We start from the raw sequence: 15,799 nt of genomic DNA on the forward strand, positions 1-15,799 counted from the left end.
ATGACTGTTCCCATTCTGAGGTCAGAGGTCTGTGACTGGAATCTAAGCTCATATGTCCATTGACAGACTGCTATAATAGGAGTCTTGTCTTTGCTGATCCATTGACAGACTGCTATAATAGGAGTCTTCTCTTTGCTGATCCATTGACAGACTGCTATAATAGGAGTCTTCTCTTTGGTGATCCATTGACAGGCTGCTATAATAGGAGTCTTCTCTTTGCTGATCCATTGACAGACTGCTAGAATTAGGAGTCTTCTCTTTGCTGATCCATTGACAGACTGCTATAATAGGAGTCTTCTCTTTGCTGATCCATTGACAGACTGCTAGAATTAGGAGTCTTCTCTTTGCTGATCCATTGACAGACTGATATAATAGGAGTCTTCTCTTTGCTTATCCATTGACAGACTGTTATAATAGGAGTCTTCTCTTTGCTGATCCAATGACAGACTGCTATAATAGGAGTCTTCTCTTTGCTGATCCATTGACAGACTGCTAGAATTAGGAGTCTTCTCTTTGCTGATCCATTGACAGACTGCTATAATAGGAGTCTTCTCTTTGCTGATCCATTGACAGGCTGCTATAATAGGAGTCTTCTCTTTGCTGATCCATTGACAGACTGCTATAATAGGAGTCTTGTCTTTGTGGATCCATCAAGGCAGAGCCTGAGTATGGTGTACTGAATCATTGCTGTATCCTTTCAGGTGGACGGACAGAGAAACAGGACAGGCTCTTCTCCAGGCCACCTGGCAGGTCTCAACGCGCAAAGCCAAGTCTTTGTAGGAGGATATAATGAATATACTCCTGAACTACTGCCCCTCGGATCCAGGTTTCGCAATGGCTTTCAAGGTAAGACATTACAGTGACTCCAACAGCTTTCACGGCAAGACATTACAGTGACTCCAACAGCTTTCACGGCAAGACATTACAGTGACTCCAACAGCTTTCACGGCAAGACATTACAGTGACTGTAGTATTGCAACTATAAGTAACTACTACCACCACTACTGACTATAGTGAGTATAAAATTGAACTGATAAAATGAATATAAACACCTTTTTACAACAACATTTTTCACAGTGTTTGTAACATGGCCTCGACGTCTGTAGAGTGGCAGCAGCAGGCTAGTTGCAGACAGTCAGACAGTCAGAGGGAGTGCAATACCATTCAGAGGGGGGAGATCAGTGGCAGCAGCATAGTGGCAGGCTAGTTGCAGACAGTCAGACAGTCAGAGGGAGTGCAATACCATTCAGAGGGGGGAGATCAGTGGCAGCAGCATAGTGGCAGGCTAGTTGCAGACAGTCAGACAGTCAGAGGGAGTGCAATAGCATTCAGAGAGGGGAGATGAGGTTAGAATAGAGCTCCAACGTTGATTGTGCCTGCGTCCTTTAAAGGGGCAATCTGGGATTGGTACGTTTATTTTTTTAACTTTTAAATTGATCATATATAGCCATTGAGTGTTGAGGAATATAACTTATAAATGCCTCATGAGCTTAGTTCAACTGCCGTACCCCACCAGAACCCCCAAATGTAAGCTTGTTTTTAATGCATTGTTTGTAAGCACTGTAATTGTAAAACAAAACTCTGTATAGCTTCAAAACATGATTCAACTTTGATCTCATGGATGGTCAGTCCTTGCATCCATAGCTTCGTCTATGAATTTTACATTTCTCCAGCCCCATCCCACAGCTGTTTACCAAAAACAGTGGCTGCTTAACAGTTTAGCTGTTTTTGAATCATAGATTGTCCCTTTAATCACTTCACGCCTGTAAAGTTATGCATTCTCTGCAAATCCCATTTGGCCCGCTCATAAGTCAGTCAGACAAGGGCACCATCCAGATGACGGTTGTCATAATCAGAATCAATTCTATTGGCTCCCAGCTGACCCTTAATGAAGCCTATGGTTACATCCCAAATGGAACCTATTCCCTATATAGTGCACTACTTTTGACCAGAGCCCTATTAGCCTCCTGGTTTAAAGGTAGTGCAGTGTATAGGCAATAGGGTGCCATTTGGGACCGAGCATTCTGAGTATAGTGTTGATTGTGATTGCTAATGCGAGTGGAGCAGCGTGGTGGGGATATCACCTCCATAACTAACAGTAATGATAATAACAGATATGAATATCATCACAAGTTGTTAAGGCACACGATGCTGCTGCCTCCACCGTGGGTATTGGCATGATGATGATGATGATGATGATGATGCCTTGTTATTGTGAAAGATCACTGTACTTTAAATGAAGGTGAACAAGTATTTTTCCATTTGGTGGTTATATATGCAGACAGGAGCAATCTCCCATGCTACATCCCAAATATAGTGCACTACCTTTTGACCAGAGCCGAATGGGGGTCAAAAGTAGTGCACTAAGTAGGAAATATGGTACTGTTTGGGACGTAACCCGTCTGTCTGTTTGGTTCTATTGAACAAACATCCCAATGATTCATTCATCTCTGGATAAACATACACGCTTTGGAATGAAAATCAGCCTCTCTCTCTCTCACACACACACACACACACACACACACACACACACACATCAACACACATCAACACACACACACACATCAACACACACACACACACACCAACACACACACATCAACACACACACATCAACACACACACACACACATCAACACACACACACACACACACACACATACACACACACACACACAGAGTAGTGGTGCTGTACTGTGGTCCCACCATGCAGGTAACCAGAAAGCAGCCAGAGCCCAGGGCCTGGTAGATCACATGTTGCTTTAGCCTTTTTTGCTAGACACATAATGACAACTAATCAGGTGTGTGTGTGTGTGTGTGTGTGTGTGTGTGTGTGTGTGATCTTCCTGCAGTCCTAATGGCTGGCAGTGAACACTTGTCTACCAGTTATCGGTATATCCTCACACCCCTGTGGACAGACTAGGTGGCTATGGGAAGGAAAACACTACAACTGGCACACAAATGGCTCCCTATTCCCTACATAGTGCACTACTTTTGACCAGAGTCCAGCTTAAATGAAGTAACACAGAACATGATTAGGGTTACAGCATTAGCAGTAGTTTGCATCCAAAATGGCATCCTATTCCCTACATAGTGCACTACCCAATGGGCCCTGGTCGAAAGGGGTGCACTTTACAGGGAATAGGGTGCAGTTTGGGATATACACAAAGACACTTCTGCTACTGCTGTATCCCTAAGCATGTACTGGGTCAATTCATTTACACCTGCTAATCAAATAATGACAAGCTAACCAGAGAGAAAGACACCAGCGCAGAGTGGGTGTGTTTGTTATGCCCACGTTGAGATGTGTTTGTTATGGCCACATTGAGATGTGTTTGTTATGGCCACGTTGAGATGTGTTTGTTATGGCCACGTTGAGATGTGTTTGTTATGGCCACATTGAGATGTGTTTGTTATGGCAACGTTGAGATGTGTTTGTTATGGCAACGTTGAGATGTGTTTGTTATGGCCACGTTGAGATGTGTTTGTTATGGCCACGTTGAGATGTGTTTGTTATGGCCACGTTGAGATGTGTTTGTTATGGCCACGTTGAGATGTGTTTGTTATGGCCACGTTGAGATGTGTTTGTTATGGCCACGTTGAGATGTGTTTGTTATGGCCACGTTGAGATGTGTTTGTTATGGCCACGTTGAGATGTGTTTGTTATGGCCACGTTGAGATGTGTTTTTTATGGCCACATGGAGATGTGTTTGTTATGGCAACGTTGAGATGTGTTTGTTATGGCCACGTTGAGATGTGTTTGTTATGGCCACATGGAGATGTGTTTGCTATGGCCACGTTGTGTTTGTTATGGCCACGTTGTGTTTGTTATGGCCACGTTGAGATGTGTTTGTTATGGCCACGTTGTGTTTGTTATGGCCACGTTGTGTTTGTTATGGCCACGTTGTGTTTGTTATGGCCACGTTGAGATGTGTTTGTTATGGCAACGTTGAGATGTGTTTGTTATGGCCACGTTGAGATGTGTTTGTTATGGCCACGTTGAGATATGTTTGTTATGGCCACGTTGAGATGTGTTTGTTATGGCCACGTTGAGATGTGTTTGTTATGGCCACGTTGAGATGTGTTTGTTATGGCCACGTTGAGATGTGTTTGTTATGGCCACGTTGAGATGTGTTTGTTATGCCCACGTTGAGATGTGTTTGTTATGGCCACGTTGAGATGTGTTTGTTATGGCCACGTTGAGATGTGTTTGTTTGTTGCCACGTTGAGATGTGTTTGTTATGGCCACGTTGAGATGTGTTTGTTTGTTGCCACGTTGAGATGTGTTTGTTATGGCCACGTTGAGATGTGTTTGTTTGTTGCCACGTTGAGATGTGTTTGTTTGTTGCCACGTTGAGCTAAGTTTGTTGTTGAGATGTGTTTGTTATGGCCATGTTGTTTCGTACTGGATCACAGGATAATGAAGTAGCCTTGTCCCAGACAGAATGGCCCTAGGGCATGATAACTATTTCCTGTTTCTGTAGCGTGAGTAGCCTTGTCCAGATACAATGGCCCATAGGGCAGGAGATATATTGCCTTTTTCTGTAGCGTGAGTCAGTTTGATGTACAAGTCCAACCCCTGGAGAGAACACTAGTAAAATGAGTTGGGGAAAGGGGTTGAATGCATAGAAATATAATTCATATTCTGTTGTTGAGTTGTTGTTCTTCATCAGCTGTGTTGACTTGTTGTTCTTCATCAGCTGTGTTGACTTGTTCTAAATCAGCTGTGTTGACTTGTTGTTCTAAATCAGCTGTGTTGACTTGTTGTTCTTCATCAGCTGTGTTGACTTGTTGTTCTCCATCAGCTGTGTTGACTTGTTGTTCTCCATCAGCTGTGTTGACTTGTTGTTCTCCATCAGCTGTGTTGACTTGTTGTTCTCCATCAGCTGTGTTGACTTGTTGTTCTCCATCAGCTGTGTTGACTTGTTGTTCTCCATCAGCTGTGTTGACTTGTTGTTCTCCATCAGCTGTGTTGACTTGTTGTTCTTCATCAGCTGTGTTGACTTGTTGTTCTCCATCAGCTGTGTTGACTTGTTGTTCTCCATCAGCTGTGTTGATTGTTGTTCTAAATCAGCTGTGTTGACTTGTTGTTCTCCATCAGCTGTGTTGACTTGTTGTTCTCCATCAGCTGTGTTGACTTGTTGTTCTCCATCAGCTGTGTTGACTTGTTGTTCTCCATCAGCTGTGTTGACTTGTTGTTCTCCATCAGCTGTGTTGACTTGTTGTTCTTCATCAGCTGTGTTGATTGTTGTTCTAAATCAGCTGTGTTGACTTGTTGTTCTCCATCAGCTGTGTTGACTTGTTGTTCTCCATCAGCTGTGTTGACTTGTTGTTCTTCATCAGCTGTGTTGACTTGTTGTTCTCCATCAGCTGTGTTGACTTGTTGTTCTCCATCAGCTGTGTTGAGAAGTTGTTCAGCTGCCTATGTATTGTATTTGTCTGCGTAGCTGTTGAAATCAAACACAATAATCACATAGCATGCCAACAGCTTGCTGTAAACAAGATGGTAATAAAAGATACAGAAGTTAAGTGTGAAATGTATGCATGTTTAAAAAAAAGATTTTCAAAATAGAACAATTATGTCCAATTTCATGATGGCAAGATGTTTAATGAGATTTTAACAAGATATTACTGTAATGTTTTTCTTTAGACTTCGACAATGGGTTTATCATAATAACTAAAGGTCATATCTTACAGACTCTCATTTCATCAAACTGTGACACATTAAGATAATACACACACGGGTTGGTTTTTACCTTCGTTAAATGTTTGCACTTTCGCGTCCGTTTGCATTGTGATTAGATTTCTATATGCCTCAGGCATTCAGAGCTGCTTGGTGTTGATTCCCTTCCATCAGACTGTCAGAAATACCTTTTGATCTTCTTATAGGTGGGATTTACTTGTCCTAAACAAATGATAAACAAAGTTTGCACCGAGAGTTTTGTAATTTATTGATGTTTAAGTGGTTGAAGGGACTGGCATTAATTTTTAGCTGTAACACCAGTGATAAGAAGTTACTTCAGATGGTCAAAGGTTACTGTTATATTAACTCATTGGTTTTGACATTAATAGTCCATGACGAAAATAATGCCTTTAAAAACAATGCTAGTCTATTCATTGAAATATTATGCCTTTAAAAACAATGCTAGTCTATTCATTGAAATATTATGCCTTTAAAACAATGCTAGTCTAGTAATTGCATATGCTGTTCTAACAGTATGTGAGGTGTTGATACTCTGGATCTGACTGATTGGACATCAATATGGGTTGAATCTAAAATGGCAACATATTCCCTATATAGTTCACTACCTTTGACCAGAAATAATGCCCTGTATAGGGAATGTGGTGCCATTTCGGACATACCCTGAACTCTGTTAGCTCAAACATAATTTTCTCAGTGTCATCTATAGTATCCTCTTATCTAATACCAAACATCACCCTCCCCATCCTCTTATCTAATACCAAACTTCACCCTCCTCATCCTCTTATCTAATACCAAACATCACCCTCCTCATCCTCTTATCTAATACCAAACATCACCCTCCTCATCCTCTTATCTAATACCAAACATCACCCTCTTCATCCTCTTATCTCATACCAAACATCACTCTCCTCATCCTCTTATCTAATACCAAACATCACCCTCCTCATCCTCTTATCTAATACCAAACATCACCCTCCTCATCCTCCTATCTAATACCAAACATCACCCTCCTCATCCTCTTATCTAATACCAAACATCACCCTCCTCATCCTCTTATCTAATACCAAACATCACCCTCCTCATCCTCTTATCTCATACCAAACGTCACCCTCCTCATCCTCTTATCTAATACCAAACGTCACCCTCCTCATCCTCTTATCTAATACCAAACATCACCCTGCTCATCCTCTTATCTAATACCAAACATCACCCTCCTCATCCTCTTATCTCATACCAAACGTCACCCTCCTCATCCTCTTATCTAAAACCAAACATCACGCTCCTCATCCTTTTATCTAATACCAAACATCACCCTCCTCATCCTCTTATCTAATACCAAACATCACCCTCCTCATCCTCTTATCTAATACCAAGCATCACCCTCCTCATCCTCTTATCTAATACCAAACATCACCCTCCTCATCCTCTTATCTAATACCAAACATCACCCTCATCATCCTCTTATCTAATACCAAGCATCACCCTCCTCATCCTCTTATCTAATACCAAACATCACCCTCCTCATCCTCTTATCTAATACCAAACATCACCCTCATCATCCTCTTATCTAATACCAAACATCACCCTCATCATCCTCTTATCTCATACCAAACGTCACCCTCCTCATCCTCTTATCTAATACCAAACATCACCCTCCTCATCCTCTTATCTCATACCAAACGTCACCCTCCTCATCCTCTTATCTAATACCAAACATCACGCTCCTCATCCTTTTATCTAATACCAAACATCACCCTCCTCATCCTCTTATCTAATACCAAACATCACCCTCCTCATCCTCTTATCTAATACCAAGCATCACCCTCCTCATCCTCTTATCTAATACCAAACATCACCCTCCTCATCCTCTTATCTAATACCAAACATCACCCTCCTCATCCTCTTATCTAATACCAAACATCACCCTCCTCATCCTCTTACCTCTTATTCCTCATCTAATACCAAACGTCACCCACATCGTCCTCTTATCTAATACCAAACATCACCCTCATCATCCTCTTATCTCATACTAAACATCACCCACATCGTCCTCTTATCTCATACCAAACGTCACCCACATCGTCCTCTTATCTCATACCAAACGTCACCCACATCGTCCTCTTATCTCATACCAAACGTCACCCACATCGTCCTCTCTTAGCTAATGGCAAACATAACCCTCATAATCCTCTTTAACCATCTGAAATTGTTAGCGACAGTATATACTTGCAGTTTGGCCACTCACACACACACATGCATGCATGCGCACACAGAAGTCTTTCATTGTAGTTGACAGTGATCTAATGGGATGACAGTTTGAAGATTAAAAATGAATGCTGCTGTTGTTTCCCTGAAGCAATGAGAATCGAAGATAACAGGGCTGGAAACACGCACACGCACACGCACACACACACACACACACACACACACACACACACACACACACACACACAGGCAGAGCTAGAGACGGCATCATGCCATGATAATTCCTGCGTGAACATGACATTTCCACAGCGTCCTGTTTATTCCAATGACTAATGCTGCAGATAGAGCGAGAAGGGGGTCTGCTCACAGTGCAGAGATGGTGTGTGTCTAGGCAAGTTGCAATAGACAGAATATTTTCCCCGTTGCAATAGACAGAATATTTCCCGTTGTAGTAGACAGAATATTTTCCCTGTTGTAGTTGACAGAATATTTCCCCTGTTGTAGTAGACAGAATATTTTCCCTGTTGTAGTAGACAGAATATTTTCCCTGTTGTAGTTGACAGAATATTTCCCCTGTTGTAGTTGACAGAATATTTCCCCTGTTGCAGTAGACAGAATATTTCCCCTGTTGTAGTAGACATAATATTTTTCCTGTTGTAGTTGACAGAATATTTCCCCTGTTGCAGTAGACAGAATATTTCCCCTGTTGCAGTAGACAGAATATTTCCCCTGTTGTAGTAGACAGAATATTTCCCCTGTTGTAGTTGACAGAATATTTCCCCTGTTGCAGTAGACAGAATATTTCCCCTGTTGTAGTAGACATAATATTTTTCCTGTTGTAGTTGACAGAATATTTCCCCTGTTGCAGTAGACAGAATATTTCCCCTGTTGTAGTAGACATAATATTTTTCCTGTTGTAGTTGACAGAATGTCTCCCTTGTTGCAGTAGACAGAATATTTCCCCTGTTGCAGTAAAGACTATAAATCACAGGAAGGAGAGAGTGAATTTGGGTGAATGTGCTTTTGTGTGATAATAATTCAGAATCCTCGTATTGTGTTGGATTTAACCTAACTGCTAGTCTATGCAGAGATTTCATCCTAGTAAATTATGTAAAATGACCATTTAATGGAGAGAGATATGCAGAGAGTGAATTACAGCATATCCTTTATTTCCAACCCTTAATATAAATATTAAATGACTGGCTCAAACTTCCAGTGACCCATTTTCTTTGTGTTTTTGTTAATACACATTACAATAAACCTTACCCTAACTATACCCAAACATGAACATGAAGTCATTATCATGAAGTCATTATCGTGAAGTCATTATCGTGTCGTCATTATCGTGACGTCATTATCGTGAAGTCATTATTGTGACGTCATTATCGTGAAGTCGTTATCGTGAAGTCATTATCGTGAAGTCATTATCGTGAAGTCATTATCATGAAGTCGTTATCGTGAAGTCATTAACATGAAGTCATTATCATGACACCATGATCATTTCCCCAACACAATGGGGAAATAGTCCTCTTCATATTTTCTGGCTTTGTAAAAAAATATATGAAAAAATCACTTAAGTATGTGTGTGTGTGCACAGTGCCATCAGAAAGTATTCATACCCCAAGGGCCTCCCGGGTGGCGCAGTGGTTAAGTGCCATCAGAGTTCCTGGGTTCGCGCCCAGGCTCTGTCGTAACCGGCCGCGACCGGGAGGTCCGTGGGGCGACGCACAATTGGCCTAGCGTCGCCCGGGTTAGGGAGGGCTTGGTCGGTAGGGGTGTCTCATCTCATCGCGCACCAGCGACTCCTGTGACGGGCTGGGCGCAGTGTGCGCTAACCAGGTGCACGGTGTTTCCTCCGGCGCATTGGTGCGGCTGGCTTCCGGGTTGGATGCGTGCTGTGTTAAGAAGCAGTGCGGCTTGGTTGGGTTGTGTTGGTTGGGTTGTGTATCGGCATGACTTTCAACCTTCGTCTCTCCCGAGCCCGTATGGGAGTTGTAGCGATGAGACAAGATAGTAGCTACTAAACAATTGGATACCACAAAATTGGGGAGAAAAAGGGGTAAAATAAAAAATTTAAAAAATTTAAAAAATTAGATCACTGTCAACTACAATGAAAGACTTCTGTGTGCGCATGCATGAAAATAGAGAATTAAATTAAAAAAATTAAAAAATATATTAAAAAATATATTAGTATAAAGTGGTATCCAACACACACACACACACACACATACACACACACACACGCACACACGCACACATACACACACACTCACACACACATTTTTACAAGTTAATACAAAATGAAAAGCTGAATTGGCTTGAGTCACTAAGTATTCAACCCCTTTGTTATGGCAAGCCTAAATATGTTCAGGAGTAAACATGTGCTTAACAAGTCTGTGTGCAATAATAGTGTTTAACATGATTTTTGACACATCTCTGTACCCCACACATACAATTACATGTTAGGTACCTCAGTCTAGCAGTGAATTTCAAACACAGATTCAACCACAAAGACCAGTGAATTTTTCCAGTGCCTTGCAAAGAAGGGCACCTACCTTTTTGTGTGTGTGTGTGTGTATGTGTGTGTGTGTGTGTTGGATACCACTTTATGCTAATATATTTTTTAATATATTTTTTAATTTTTTTATTTTTTAAAATTTAATTCTCTATTTTCATGCATGCGCACACAGAAGTCTTTCATTGTAGTTGACAGTGATCTAATTCCACTTATTCCACATTTGTTGTTACAGCCTGAATTCAACATTTATTAAATAGATTATTTTCTCTCTCATCTACACACAATACCCCATAATGACAAAGTGAAAACATGTTTTTAGAAATGTTTGCAAATGTATTGAAAATTAAATACAGAAATACACTGCATGATCAAAAGTATGTGGACACCTGCTCGGTGAACATCTCATTCCAAAATTATGGGTATTAACAGCCTCCACTCTTCTGGGAAGGCTTTCCACTAGATGTTGGAACATTATTGCAGGGACTTGGTTCCATTCAGCCACAAGAGCATTAGTGAGGTTGGGCTATGATGTTGGGCGATTAGGCCTGGCTCGCAGTCGGTGTTCCAATTCATCCCAAAGGTGGTTGATGGGGATGATGTCAGGGCTCTGTGCAGGCCAGTCAAGTTCTTCCACACCGATCTCGACAAACCATTTGTGTATGGACTTCGCTTAGTGCACGGGGGCATTGTCATGCTGAAACAGAAAAGGTCCTTCCCCAATCTGTTGCCACCAAGTTGAAAGCACAGAATCATCTCTAGAATGTATGTAGTATGTCCACATACTTTTGTATATCTAGTGTATTTTATTTGCATTTTATTTGCATAAGTATTCACTTTGTAGAAGCACCTTTGGCAACGATTACAGCTGTGAGTGTTTCTGGGTAAGTCTCTAAGAGCTTTCCACACCTGGATTGTGCAATATTTGCCCATTATTCTTTTCAAAAATGTTAAAGCACTGTCAAATTGGTTGTTCATCATTGCTAGATAACCCTTTTCAGGTCTTGCCATATATTTTCAATAGCTTTAAGTCAAAACTGTAACTTGGCCACTCAGGAACATTTACTGTCATCTTGGTCAGCAACTCCTGTGCAGATTTGGCCTTGTGTTTTAGGTTATTGTCCTGCTGAAAGGTGAGTTGATCTCCCAGTGTTTGGTGAGGAGCCGACTGAACCGGGTTTTCCTCTAGGATTTTGCCTGTGCTTAGCTACATTCTGTGTATTTTTTATCCTGAAAAACTCCCCAGTCCTTAATGATTACATGCATACAGATAACATGATACAGCCACCACAATGTTTGAAAATATGGACAATGGTACTCAATAATGTATTGGATTTGCCCCAAACATAGCACTTTGTATCCAGGACAAAAAGTTAATTAGTGCCATGTTGCAAAACAGTCTTCCTTCTTTTCACTCTTGTCATTTAGGTTAGTATTGTGGAGAAACTACAATGTTGGTGGTCCATCCTCAGTTTTCTTCTATCACAGCCATTAAACTCTGTAACTGTTTTAAAGTCACCATTGGCCTCATGGTGAAATCCCTGAGTGGTTTCTTTCCTTTCCAGCAACTGAGTTAGGAAGGACGCCTGTATCTGTGTAGTGACTGGGTGTATTGATACACCATCCAAAGTGTAATTAATATCTTTACCATGCTGAAAGGGATATTCAATGACTGTTTTTTGGCCATCTATCAGTAGGTGCCCTTCTTTGCAAGGCACTGGAAAACCTCACTGGTCTTTGTGGTTGAATCTGTGTTTGAAATTCACTGCTAGACTGAGGTACCTAACATGTTGTATGTGTGGGGTACAGAGATGTGTCAAAAATTATGTTAAACACTATTATTGCACACAGACTTGTTAAGCACATGTTTACTCCTGAACGTATTTAGGCTTGCCATAACAAAGGGGTTGAATACTTAGTGACTCAAGCCAATTCAGCTTTTCATTTTGTATTAACTTAACATAACAAAAAAAAAAACATAACATTATGGGGTGTTGTGTGTAGGAAAACATAACATTATGGGGTGTTGTGTGTAGGAAAACATAACATTATGGGGTGTTGTGTGTAGGAAAACATAACATTATGGGGTGTTGTGTGTAGGAAAACATAACATTATGGGGTGTTGTGTGTAGGAAAACATAACATTATGGGGTGTTGTGTGTAGGAAAACATAACATTATGGGGTGTTGTGTGTAGGAAAACATAACATTATGGGGTGTTGTGTGTAGGAAAACATAACATTATGGGGTGTTGTGTGTAGGAAAACATAACATTATGGGGTGTTGTGTGTAGGAAAACATAACATTATGGGGTGTTGTGTGTAGGAAAACATAACATTATGGGGTGTTGTGTGTAGGAAAACATAACATTATGGGGTGTTGTGTGTAGGCCAGTGACAAAACATCTACATGTAAAAGATTTTAAATTCAGACTGTAACACAACAACATGTGGAAAAAGTCAAGGGGTTTGAATACTTTCTGAAGGCTGTGTGTGTGTGTGTGTGCGTGTGTGCGTGCGTGCGTGCACGCTTCCAGCCCTGTTACCTTTGATTCTCATTGCTTCAGGGAAACAACAACAGCAGCATTCATTTTTAGTCTTCAATCTGTCATCCCATTAGATCACTGTCAACTACAATGAAAGACTTCTCCCTGACAGAAAGGAAGACAGTTTGAGTGGGTATGTTGTGTACGGTGTCCATATTAGGACATCCTCAGTCACCCCAGCTTCGTTTGACTCCGAGGATGTCCTAATATGGACAGTTTGAAGACTAAAAATGAATGCTGCTGTTGTTTCCCTGAAGCAATGAGTTATATGTTACATGTTTTGTGATTTCAAAGGATTTCCTATTTGAGCGATGTGAAGTTCCGAGAAATGTCTGCTTAATTACACACACTGTTTGTCTCCTCAGTGTGAGTGGGTTTTTCTGTGTTATTTCACAGGTTGCATATTTAATCTGGAGTTTCGGACGAGGAGAGACGGGAAGTTCATAGCGTTGGGGAAGCCTGAGGGTCGTCCGATCTCTGGCCGTAGCGTGGGTCAGTGCGGGGTCACACCCTGCACCCTGGTGACATGCAGAAATGGAGGAACCTGCGTGGACTCTGGATCCTCTGTCTAGTATGTACACCACATTTTCATTGATTCTTTTATTTTATTTAAACCAGGATGTCCCATTGTTATGCTTGTAATCAATTCATCAGATAGATTTATATTGCCCTTTCTACCACAATATATATCCCAAAGTGCTTTACAGTAACCCATGAAGCCCATGGTATGTGACTGTGGTATTATTATTATTGAGTTAAGTGACTACAATGACGTCTCTGCATAATATGACTTGTCTAGAGATGTAGGCTAAGGCTGGTCATATATAGGGTTGATTGAAGTGTACTGTTGCGGGGGGGCTTGTGGTTTCTTCTATAAACCTTCTATCCTTGAGACTCATAAATTGCCCACGCTAAAACAGTCTTTGTGGCAAGTGCTCCCTCTATCCGTCTCTATGGCGAGACTGAGAAAACAGGACCATGTATTGATGTTGCATGTCAGACCAAGGGCTTAGTGGGCATCAGGCCTCCTCCGGCTGGTGTAATCAATGTTATTATCCCAGAAATGAGAGGCTTTGGAGACATAAATCACTGCTCAACATGGAGGCAAATGAATGGGTATGGCTGTACCACTGTTAGTCCTATTAATCATGGTTGGCTGGGTTGACCAGGAGATACTGTAGGTGGAGAATTCTATTTCAGCCTGTACAAGTGCTGATCTAGGATCAGGTCCACAATGCCCATGTGTTCTTGTTCATTATGATATAAAAGGCTAAATTGATCCTAGATCAGCACTCCTACTCTGAGATGCTTTGTGAATACATGTCCAGATTCCTAACATGTGTTTGGAATCAGCTTAGCCTTTTAGCTCATAATGAACAAGATTATATGGACGGGGGGACCTGATCCTAGATCAGTTTGTTTTTGTTTTTTCTATTCAGGAGAGACTTATCTGTCTGTATTGTTGAGAACAGCATCATCAGAGCAAGGAGCTGTGTGTTTAGGACTCAATGTTAATGAATGAGATACACTACAGTGTAGGCAATAGTGGATTCATTCAGCCAATAATTGCAAAATGTTATGTAGTTGGTGAAGATATAATAACTCTTAGTAATTCACTGTAGATGTATCATCACCATCTGTAGACTCTGTAGATGTATCATCACCACCTGTAGACTCCATAGATGTATCATCACCATCTGTAGACTCTGTAGATGTATCATCACCACCTGTAGACTCCATAGATGTATCATCACCATCTGTAGACTCTGTAGATGTATCATCACCACCTGTAGACTCTGTAGATGTATCATCACCATCTGTAGACTCCGTAGATGTATCATCACCATCTGTAGACTCTGTAGATGTATCATCACCACCTGTAGACTTTGTAGATGTATCATCACCACCTGTAGACTCTGTAGATGTATCATCACCACCTGTAGACTCTGTAGATGTATCATCACCACCTGTAGACTCTGTAGATGTATCATCACCATCTGTAGACTCTGTAGATGTATCATCACCATCTGTAGACTCTGTAGATGTATCATCACCATCTGTAGACTCTGTAGATGTATCATCACCATCTGTATACTCTGTAGATGTATCATCACCATCTGTAGACTCTGTAGATGTATCATCACCATCTGTAGACTCTGTAGATGTATCATCACTATCTGTAGACTCTGTAGATGTATCATCGCCACCTGTAGACTCTGTAGATGTATCATCGCCATCTGTAGACTCTGTAGATGTATCATCACCATCTGTAGACTCTGTAGATGTATCATCACCATCTGTAGACTCTGTACTACAGTATTACTAGTAGTAAGCCAGTCCCCTGTACTACAGTATTACTAGTAATAAGCCAGTCCCCTGTACTACAGTATTACTAGTAGTAAGCCAGTCCCCCGTACTACAGTATCACTAGTAATAAGCCAGTCCCCTGTACTACAGTAGTACTAGTAATAAGTCAGTCCCCTGTACTACAGTATTACTAGTAGTAAGCCAGTCCCCTGTACTACAGTATCACTAGTAATAAGCCAGTCCCCTGTACTACAGTATTACTAGTAATAAGCCAGTCCCCTTGACTACAGTATCACTAGTAATAAGCCAGTCCCCTGTACTACAGTATCACTAGTAATAAGCCAGTCCCCTGTACTACAGTATTACTAGTAATACGTCAGTCCCCTGTACTACAGTATCACTAGTAATAAGCCAGTCCCCTGTACTACAGTATTACTAGTAGTACTCCATGTCATTATGCTCTCCCCTGTAGCACTACTTCCAGCACTGTCTGTGCCAATAAGTAGTTATTCTGATGTTATGTA

The 15,799-nt window shown here is 41.2% G+C and overlaps 1 protein-coding gene across 1 annotated transcript in view; it reads left to right on the forward strand.

The window, feature by feature from the left end:
* Positions 1-15,799, forward strand: part of LOC110516873 (protein eyes shut homolog) — a 240,571-nt gene that overhangs the window by 192,192 nt on the left and 32,580 nt on the right. The window contains exons 18-19 of the mRNA XM_090217983.1: positions 702-846; positions 13,365-13,539. Of these exons, the coding sequence (XP_090074109.1) occupies positions 702-846; positions 13,365-13,539 (320 nt within the window). The remainder of the gene's footprint in view (positions 1-701; positions 847-13,364; positions 13,540-15,799) is intronic.

The sequence above is a fragment of the Oncorhynchus mykiss genome, chromosome 23 (genome assembly GCF_057628025.1).
Source record: "Oncorhynchus mykiss isolate SJ-2025 chromosome 23, ASM5762802v1, whole genome shotgun sequence".
Classification (NCBI taxonomy): Eukaryota; Metazoa; Chordata; class Actinopteri; order Salmoniformes; family Salmonidae; genus Oncorhynchus; species Oncorhynchus mykiss.